The 10,525-nt window shown below is 40.9% G+C and overlaps 1 protein-coding gene across 1 annotated transcript; it reads left to right on the top strand.

The window, feature by feature from the left end:
* Positions 1–6,836: 6,836 nt before the first annotated feature.
* On the top strand, positions 6,837–9,838 carry LOC105896240 (beta-crystallin A1-2-like). Its single transcript, XM_012822978.2, has 6 exons — positions 6,837–6,889; positions 7,606–7,672; positions 7,897–8,015; positions 8,267–8,408; positions 8,713–8,855; positions 9,186–9,838. The coding sequence occupies exons 2-6, from the start codon at positions 7,625–7,627 to the stop codon at positions 9,331–9,333; spliced, it is 600 nt and encodes a 199-aa protein (XP_012678432.1). The 5' UTR covers positions 6,837–6,889; positions 7,606–7,624; the 3' UTR covers positions 9,334–9,838.
* Positions 9,839–10,525: the final 687 nt, after the last annotated feature.

Here is a 10,525-nt window from a genome sequence, read left to right as displayed (position 1 = left end):
CTTTACGCACCGTTAATCATATATACAGGGAAGGAGTGCTAACATTCACTGCTATGTCTGGGCAACGCATAACAACGATGAACCCAACAAAAGAACTCACCACACGGATGTGTATTCAGATTAAACTACACTGTGGCAGGTTAACCCATGCATGCGCAAAATATAACTGAGAATTCCTCCCTCTTCGCATTGATACAACCCATTTAGCTTGATAGGATATAGGTCATTAAGATGATAACTAAACATGTCGTCTGATAATTATAATTGGTGGAAGAGATATGTTACAATAGACTAATTGGAAGGTCTGTTTAAAAGATCTTGACGCAGAACATGTTTTCACAATGTAATTACACATTAGACAGGCCTATAGTTTCAACTGACTTTTTCATTTTTATATTTTTTAACAAAAGCCAGACATTTATAGATCACTGAGAAAAGGACTACAATGTAGGTTATGCATGATGTAAAGCACCAACAGTGCATGTTTGAAACAACCGACATCATTTTTAAACAAACCGAAAGTTGTAGGTGAATTGTTAAAACCAGCCAAACAGAACAGGGTCACTGACTCTTCCCCAGATACAGTCAGGCCTGACTATAATAATTTAGCCTGGTCATCTCAAAAATCGGATTAATTCATGAGACTTATTATGAAAGTAAACTCATAAACCATTGACCTGAAGACGGGTACATATTTGAATGGCATGATGGCAACTATAATAGCACTGAATTTCACCACTAGGGGTCACCGTGTGATCAGAAGTATAACGTAGGTCTGGGTACACTTGTTTCAAAGTGCAGTGCACGACTGTTTGCTACCAAAGTGGACTAACTGCTGAAACATTATTAAACGCATATATCAACGGCCTAGCATACAAACATGATGTTGGCATTTGTATGTGTTCAATGCAAATACAAATCGACTAGATTGACTTTACTGTACATTTTTTAAATATGTAAATGCATGTATCTCGACCAAGCCTCTGTCAGCTGTGAAAATCACTGCAGCTACGGAAAATCCTGGATGAGCATCTCACACATTAAAACATACAGTCAGAGCTGCCAACTTTTCATAAAACCTTGGAGTGAGATTTTGACGCGGGTGACCAAAATGTTGCCGCGCACGCAGCCACACACGTTGGTGGCTCAAATATCAGGGAATTGGAATTAATTTGGCGTTGTACCCATGTTGTGCCCTGCATTCTGGTGGTTTGTGGGGCCCAAAGACGTTGATAGGGGCGGCCTACTGGAGATGGACAACTTTGGTTACATTCTGTGAAGCCAAGACATAGCTGAAGGTCCACCCCCAGGACATTTTGGTTTAAGGTGATGTTATTTCCTGCATTCTAGTGGATTTTTGGGTAATATGCTAAAGATGTGCAATACCTGAACTTATTCTGATTCATGTCCAACTGATCATGACTTGTAGGGCCTTCTAGACTTGAGCTGAACATTCAACCAGAAAACTGTTGTTGTGCCTCAATGACTGTCTATGTACCACAATATAGCCTAATAGACCTGTGTTTAAGATTTGACCAAGGTAGGTTGATTGACATTTTGATTACAATGGTATTCAACTAATTCTTAACTGAAACCTAACCTATATTGTTAATAATTGTATTCTTAAGAGCACTTAATGATTTATGTTCAGCAAAAATGTACACAACATTAGTTAGGGAGAAATATTTTTCATTATTCAAAGCCTCCCACCACACGTTCCATCAAACAAAAAAGTGCAAAAAATAAAGTGCTTATACAGTAGCCTTTTTAAGCAATACAATGGATCAACACATGACAAACATAACTAAAAATGAGGTATCAGATGCAGATCAGAAGCTGGTTAGTCATTTTCTAAGATCTGTGGGCAAGGTTGTACTGGCCTGTGGCCTTCTTGGAGGCCTTGATGACCTCTGAGGGGGGCTCCCATCTGAAACAGAGCGGCCATCCAGGTCGGCCATCTTTATGGCCATTATTGAGGACAGGGTGCCATCCAATGCCAGGCTATTTCTGGTCTTAGTTTTGTTCAGTCCCACAACTGAAAACACCCTCTCAGCATCTGCATTCGAATGGGGCAACACCAGGACCAGCTTGGCGACGGCAGCAAGCCTCTCGAATTCTTTGGCTCCTGTCACCTATGGAAAATGAACCAAGAACAAAATGGAAAAACATACCATATTTTGTTTTGATTAATACTGTAAGTGTACTGTAACAAAGTTCAGATACAACATGCATAGTTTGCATCATGTTTGACACAATATATGCATGCATCAATAAAAGCAACATATGTAGCCAAGCCACACCTGCCAAAAAAGAAAGACAAAAAAATGTATACCTTATGTTTCCGTGTTGCCATTCCAGCCCAGAAGCTTTCCATCTCAGTTTCATCCTGAAGGGAGGTTGTTGGCATGGTCTGATAATTCAGAAACTCCTCACCCAGGTGGTCATGCTCCTCTGGCCCATGGTATGGGAGGAGATGGGGAAACCTATTTATGAAAGTAGAGTTACAGGTGGTTAAGTTATAGCTATATTGGCATCAACCAGCAGCAGTTCATACACATCTTTGAGGAAAAGCCATATAAGAATAACTCATGTGCAGTTTAGGAGTGAACATACCTCATCATAAGCATTTTAGCTAAGATGATAGACAATAATTAAGGAAAAAAACTAACCTTTCAACAAAGTACAGGACATCTTCAATGCCACTTTCAGCCCTCTGCCGCACATCTACAAATTATGCGTGTTTGATCAGTGGCTCTTCCATTGGCAGCTTCTTAAGTGCATAGCCCACAGCACTTGTTAGGAAACACATCTTCATGGAATGAATCCACCTGCCGTGGTGTGATGTCACCCTCATCAAGATATCTGTTAAGTTTAGCCCTGGTTGTGAACCCAATGTTCAACTTTTTCCCAATACAGATACAGCATATCAGGTTAACATAAATGGTTTAACATACTGATGCAGCAATATCAGCTTGACACATAGGGCAAGAAATCCAACCAGAAGCTCACTGTTGGAAGGACTACCACGAACCATCTACGGCGAAACCGTGAGAGTTGGCAGCTCTGAAATAAGATGTCAGTGCAGCGAATAGGGTTACAGATGCGCTCCTTAGCGCCAGCTACCCTCGGGGAGTTTGAAAAGTAACGAACGCGTCTTGGCCCAAAATCAGATTTTTGACCGTGAGAAATTGGATGTGGCGTGAGTGCGTGTGAAAACATGCAAAAGCGCGTGTCACACGGCGAAACCGTGAGAGTTGGCAGCTCTGCATACAGGCAGAGTCACATTTTGCACAAAGATAGCCACGTGGAGGAAGAGCCCTAACTCTACTGATGCACATGCGCTGACTTATCCCAAAGAGCAGCAGTATCTGGCATTAATCTGAGCCAGATCTGGTCTGATCATGGAACCCCCATGCATGTGAATCTATGTGCTTTCGCTTGTGATCATTTAAATTTAATTTGGCTCTGGCACTGTATTTTCACTAGCTAGAGGGATTTCAAAACAATTCACACTCAAGTTTGACACAGACTCTAGATACAGGATACAGGTCTTTTTTTTTTACTATTTAAGTACTGCTGGGAAAATAATTGGCCCTTTCGGTAGTGGTGGAAGAAGTATTCAGATCCTTGAATTAAGTAAAAGTACCAATACAGCAACGTACAAATACTCCATCTCTAAAAGCCCCTGCATGAAAAATCCTACTTAAGTAAAAGTATATACGTCTTAGCAGCAAAATGTAGTTGAAGTATTAAAGTGAAAATACTGGTTTGTTCCCTCTTACTGATATATTATTATATATGAGATCATTAGATCATTGATACTGAAGAATCAGTGTGTAAGCAGCATGTTATTGTTGTAGCTGCTGGAAGTAGAGCTAGTTTGAACTACTTTATGTACAGTTTTATACACATGACACCAGGCCAATCTGAGGAGTTGTGAGATGACTCATGGGAGTGGAAAGAAGAAAAACAAAGTTCTGATACACATATGTTTTAAGTTTTTAGACTTTTTCTTTAATATTTGATTTCTGGTGAGATATTGGACCATTTGAACATTTTTTAAACGTAACCATGTAAGAAGTTTACAGGGGGGGAAAAAATCACTATTTGGTGGAGCTTTTAACAACTCATAGACATCTGAAATGTGACCCTGACTACTCACTACTTTTTGTAAGACGTCAGAAGCCAAAAAGGTTGTAAACTACTGGTTTAATCTATAACAATGTGTTGTATTTTAAAAGCTTGTTATATTACGCATTGTGTAAAACTGTGTATTGTGTATATTTAACTATACTGATTTGATCACAAGCACAAAGTTTCCTCTGATTTCACACCATAGATTATGCCATCAGTGATATATACAGTATATATATATATATATATATATATATATATATATATTACTAGATACTGACACATTCTTTTTGACACAGATGCCAAGCTCAGTATCGTACAAAGTTCAGATATTTGGGGACAAACTGTTGAGCAAGTTTCGTGCAAAAGTATTAAAATTCTGCATATGAAACCTTCTAAAACAGTCAAATAATGACTTCTTCAAACTCTTCTTTAATTCTTTTACACACATCAAATCTGAAGGGAATGGCTGCCTAGCTCTCGCTACATTTGGCTCAGATGTAGTCTCTCCACAGTGTTTGAGGTATATGAGAGAATGACATGATCTCTCTGTCAGCAATGTAGGACATGTATGGCTGTGTGTGTGTGTGTGTGTGTGTGGGTGGGTGGGTGTGTGTGTGTATGAGTGTGTGTCTGTTTGTGTGTGTGGCACCGGCTTGCTGACTTAGCCCAACTCTTTGTCACTGCTGGATAGCTTTCCCCATCAGCAGAAATGCATTGCATGCACACACACACACACACACACACACACACACACACACACACACACACACACACACACACACACACACACACACACACACACACACACACACACACACACACACACACACACACACACACACACACACACACACACACACACACACACACACACACACACACACACACACACGCACAGGCAGACATTCATTCATGCACAGCAGGTGTTAACTACTTAGCATTTAAAAAAAAAAAATAACACACATGCAGAATTTTCATCTGGTGTAGGAATGTGTTTCTCTGGTGGACGTCAGTATACAAATTTCCCTTTATGGACTCAACTAAAAGAAGTCAGGGAAAACCATTCCCTGAATTGCTATCACTGGACATTTCGTCAATTGTAGTAAAGAAAAAAGTAGAGTTTCGGGTATTCTGTTGCTGTAGCCTCAAACCACCTCTATTTCCAAAAGGTCAAGCATTTCACTGTGTCTTAGGAATGATGCCTAATGTTGAATTGAAATATGGTTATTGTTCCAAGCAAATTTAAGAACAGTACCAGGCCTGCAGTCTTTTGGTTTGGTGTAAAAATCCATAAAGTTCTCCTAAAGCTCTCCTCTCATACCCTCGAACTGTTACTAAAGCAGGTTTGCATTTTATTTTCTATGAAAACACAAGAACAATCAAAACCATATTATCAGTATTGACTTCCACAAGCAATGCCTACCTAAATAATCAGGAATGAACACTGTTGTGTTTTGTCTTAATTTATCTGTCATTTGAAGTTGCAACATCTGAAATGACAGAAGATGTTGTGACACTGCCTTCCCTATTGCCTGCTTAATATACCCACATTCATCATTATAGTTATAGGATGTAATGAACATATGTACTTATTTATTTAACAATCAATTCATTAGTACTAAAGTTATTGATCCCCAAAAATAAGTTACAAACACAAGGCTATTCAGAATCCATAATTAATTAATTGCAAGGCTATTCAGAATTCAGAATTGATAATACCATACACACAGTATTTTGGAACTGAATAAGAATAAACCCCTGTTATACAGACACAGGACACTGACATGCAGTACAGCTGCGTATCCCAAGTGCAGAGGATGCACTTCCCAAGACGAGTATGAGAGCTGCTGGTAAACATATCCTCAGACAATCCTCACTGCAAGAGTGTGTCTGTTGCTGAAGTTGCTGAAGGCTTGGTGGGGGGGTTCAGAGGATATGGATCATAGTCACTTATACTGTAAATAAGCTGGTGTCTCCTGCTCTAACAACTCTAGTAGAGCCCAGACAAGCCTAATAGAGGCAGAGTTCCATACCTGTGTATGTGCACACCTTGTGAAAACACGCCAGACTGACAGGCCGTCTGAAGTAGTACTGAACACGACCTATGACTTCTTAGGGCCTACGACTTCCCTCATTTGGACATTTCGGTTAGGGCACATCAGGCCACAAACGTTGTTGCAAGCTCGTTGCCAAAGTGCATTAAATCCACTAAAATCCAGTTGAGATTATATGCCCTCCATAATAGTGATGCAGTGATGGACATGAAAGGCACCTTGAGCCTCATGTACTGCATCTCACTCCATTTCACATAGCCTAACTGTGATAAACTATTGCACAACACATATGTTTACTGATTGATATGAGACATTACGATTATATTTTTTAACAACAGTCATATATCTTAAATTTCAACATGTATCCCTGAGTGACCACCGGTGACATGCGTACAGCATCTATATCTTTGATGAAACATTTCCACCATGTTGGCTGCGATCGTGTCACCTATTGGAACCATGCGTCTTGTTTTGTTCTCCAGGGCAGTGCTACCTGCTTTGTGTGGGGGTGTGTGAGGGCACTAAAGCTCAGGCTCAGCCCAGACAAAGGGGCCCCCGGCAAAGTGCTGACGGCAGCCCAGTCAAATGAGTCACCGGCCATTCACCCGCGCCCTGTATAAATACCCCCACAACATCCGCGACACAAGACCGCTTGGTATTCCCATCAGCGAGCACAGCTCATTATTTGGATAGGTCTGGTAAGCCAATGATGAATAAGGATTTACAGTAGTGAACAGTTTTTTTTCTAATGAGGATTGATTTCATGTTTGGGTCATATCTTATTAGTGTGAGAATGTATCATTATCCGTAGGATGATTTAGTTACTTAAAACATTAAAACCAGAAAGTGTTACATATTGTATTGGTATATTGATACTTTCATTACTGGCACGTAAAGGTAAATATATATAGAATAATTTGATCTGTTTGTAGTTGGAGTTATTATTGTAATATATTAAATTAGTATATTTGTGCATATATAAATGATCTGTACCTGATGGAGCATAGATCCTGATGTTAATCATTTGGTCACTCCATTACTTATTCTGTATTAATTTTACTTATATTCAGAGAGATGGAAGCCTACAAGATAAAAGTGGCATAAGATATAGATTTTCCATCACAAATTCATTTTGAGTTTGTTTTTCTTAAGTAAAAGGTTACGAAGTGATTCTTCCAGCATTCTGTGACAGTAAATAGCTCTGTTCTGGTGTGAGGGACTGATTGTTCAGACTGATAATGGAGCGAAAAGGATAAAAGCAACAATGATGTAACTGCCCTTTAGTGCCTCTGTGGTCCTTTTGACGCTTAGAGGGAATATCCAGGGGTCACCCAGAATCCTCTGGATGTGATGTTCTTTATCCTCTTTATCTTTGTGGATAACAGCATTTCTCTCTGTTTTTCATGTCTGTCAGTAATCAGGAATCAAACAAAATGGCTCTGACAAATCCCATGAACCCCATGCCTATGGGCCCTTGGAAGGTGAGTATCAATTGGACAGCACAGACTCTAACACACACACTAACACAAACAGAAACACACACACACACACACACACACACACACACACACACACACAAATTACTTCCCAAAGGTTTTCTATGTATTTTCATTTTCATGCAGAGCTGGATCACCAAACAAAACTAGCTGACAACCAGGACTACCAACACTCAACTGTTTAACTTTAAAAATGTGTGACTTCCCAGATCACCGTGTACGACCAGCAGCATTTCCAGGGTAGGCGCATGGAGTTCACCTCCTGCTGCCAGAACATCATGGAGTGCGGCATGGACAACATCCGTTCCCTGAAGGTGGAGTGCGGCGCGTAAGTGTTCTAGAATGGATGGTTCTGTAGGCCGAACTTGAGGGTCCACCACAACTATTCAAAACACAACAGGCTTTTTCCAAATTGTAACTGATTGAATCTCGTATAGAAGTTCCAAACAACCTGTGAATACCTTAATAACTTAACATTTTTGCCCTTTACTGCCAATACTTTTTCTTTCCTTCATATAAATGTTTGGCATTCATCGATTCTCTCTACATCCCTTTTTTCCTCTTGTGTTCTGCCTTTAGCTGGGTGGGTTATGAGCACTCCAGTTACACTGGGCAGCAGTTCATCCTGGAGAGGGGAGACTACCCCTGCTGGGAGGCCTATAGCGGCAGCAACGCCTATCACATCGAGAGGATGATGTCCTTCCGCCCCATCTACTCCGCTGTGAGTAACTGCAATCAGACACATGTCCACTAGAACAACATAAACATCTGTGTCTTTGTCATACACATGTAAACATACATACATACATACATACATACATACATACATACATACATACATACATACATACATACATACATACATGCATACATACATACATACATACATACATACATACATACATACATACATACATACATACATACATACATGCATATACATACATACATACATACATAGATACACTACCTATACACCTACCTCTTACTTATAATGTCCCCTCTTTACGCTTTGCCCGGAGCAGAGCCACAAGGAGTGCCGCATGATGGTGTACGATGGCGAGAACTTCATGGGCAAGCAGTGGGAGATGTGCGATGACTACCCCTCTCTTCAGGCCATGGGCTGGGGCATCAGCGAGGTCGGCTCCATGAACGTGCAGAGCGGAGCGTAAGTCTCACCCCCCACTTCCTAAGGCCGGAGACTGCTGGCTGTCTATGGCAATCACACGAGTCCCATCCAGACCAGTCACTAACTAGTGATGGAGTCACCACACATAGACCTCAAAGCAGAGAGCGTTACATGTTTGTGGTGAAAGCGCTTTTGCTCTTGCTTCAGTCACTGAAATATGATTTCAGATTAGCTAGGACATGTGCTCTGTTAGCAATTCGAAACACTTTTTTGTCCTAGCCCCCTCACAGCTAAAGCAATACCGTTACTGTTCATTTTAAAGCACAAATGAACTGTCTGCAATTAACAACCTTTCCCTCTCCTCAACAGTTGGGTGTGCTACCAGTATCCTGGTTACCGTGGACACCAGTACATCATGGAGTGTGATTGTCACGCTGGGGAGTTCAAGCACTACAGGGAGTGGGGCTCCCATGCTCAGACCTTCCAGATCCAGTCCATCCGTAGAATCCAGCAGTGAGAAGACCCTCCGGTGCCCTTCCTTCCTTCCTCCCCAGCCCTTCACTTCCTTAATGCCCCCCCCTACCCCTACCCCCCTGATACCCCTCCCATGGCTCCACTTCCACTTTACTGCTCCTAGCCCTGCAGGTCTGGCTAGACCACAAGGACCACAGGCCCCAATACCTGGTGGTATACCACCGTAACATTGTTCACAGCACTTTTTTACCCATCACTTCAGGAAAGATAGGATGTGAGAAAAAGACAGAAGGAAAGTAAAAAACAGAAAGGAATGAGACATAAGGAACGACAAACCATCTGTAAGAATCGCCAGTATCACAGAACGGCTGTGGTGTGGCAGGCTGCCTCAGACATGGCTCCTCTTTTTCATCGTCACACATCATGATTGTAACCTCCGAAGTCATCATGGTAACCATGATAACGAGATTGATGAATAAAGAGAGTGAGCAAATCAGAACACGGAAAGGGTGTAATTATTATGAAATAAATTGACTGTGTGTAGTGTGCATTTGTTTTTGTGTTTAATTTTTTATACATTTACAAAATGTACTAAAGTCATATTTAGCCTTTAAAGCTGCTACACCCATCAAACGATCACAAGCAATGGAACATACAGTTTAAAAAGGATTCAATTCCTTTCAGAAAATGAATGAAAAAACAGGAAAAACAAAAGGGTTCAAAAGCACATGCCAAATGTTTGAGTGGTGAGATACAATTCTGAGCTCTGCATAAGATCCAGTCTGCCAGCACTTCTCGAAATACAGCCAGTGGTAGTCTCTGATGACAAGCACACATTGCCACTGCCATGCTCTAAGAGTATAGGTAATTTGAATGGAGAGACTTATAAACAAATTAATGTATAGCATAATGTATCTACTGTATCTGGGTACCTTTCAAGTCCACTCTCAGAACACTCCAAAACATCCAAAACATTAGTTCTTAGTCCACAGGGGTATATCCTTGGGCCCATCTTATTCAGTACCAGCACACTGTCTCTAGGTGATATATTCAAGGAGTGCATCTTAGATTTGCCTAACCAGATCTAACACATCAAAACCCTTCTCAAATACCCCTCTACCATCTGCTAACATCACCAGATACTTTTCCACAGCCTGATGCTGTAAAGCTCATACATCCATCTCCACCAACATTAATTATTGCAATGGTGTTTCTCTGACCTGCCTATCTTTAAA

This window comes from Clupea harengus, chromosome 8 (assembly GCF_900700415.2).
Source record: "Clupea harengus chromosome 8, Ch_v2.0.2, whole genome shotgun sequence".
Classification (NCBI taxonomy): domain Eukaryota; kingdom Metazoa; phylum Chordata; class Actinopteri; order Clupeiformes; family Clupeidae; genus Clupea; species Clupea harengus.
This window is presented reverse-complemented; position numbering and strand designations above follow the sequence as displayed.

Bases quoted from the DNA above. Each gene is read 5' to 3' on its own strand.
- LOC105896240 (XM_012822978.2), top strand. From the start codon at position 7,625: ATGGCTCTGACAAATCCCATGAACCCCATGCCTATGGGCCCTTGGAAG. The intron at 8,409-8,712 runs GTGAGTAACTGC...TGCCCGGAGCAG, and splicing joins TCCGCCCCATCTACTCCGCT to AGCCACAAGGAGTGCCGCAT. The intron at 8,856-9,185 runs GTAAGTCTCACC...TCTCCTCAACAG, and splicing joins ATGAACGTGCAGAGCGGAGC to TTGGGTGTGCTACCAGTATC.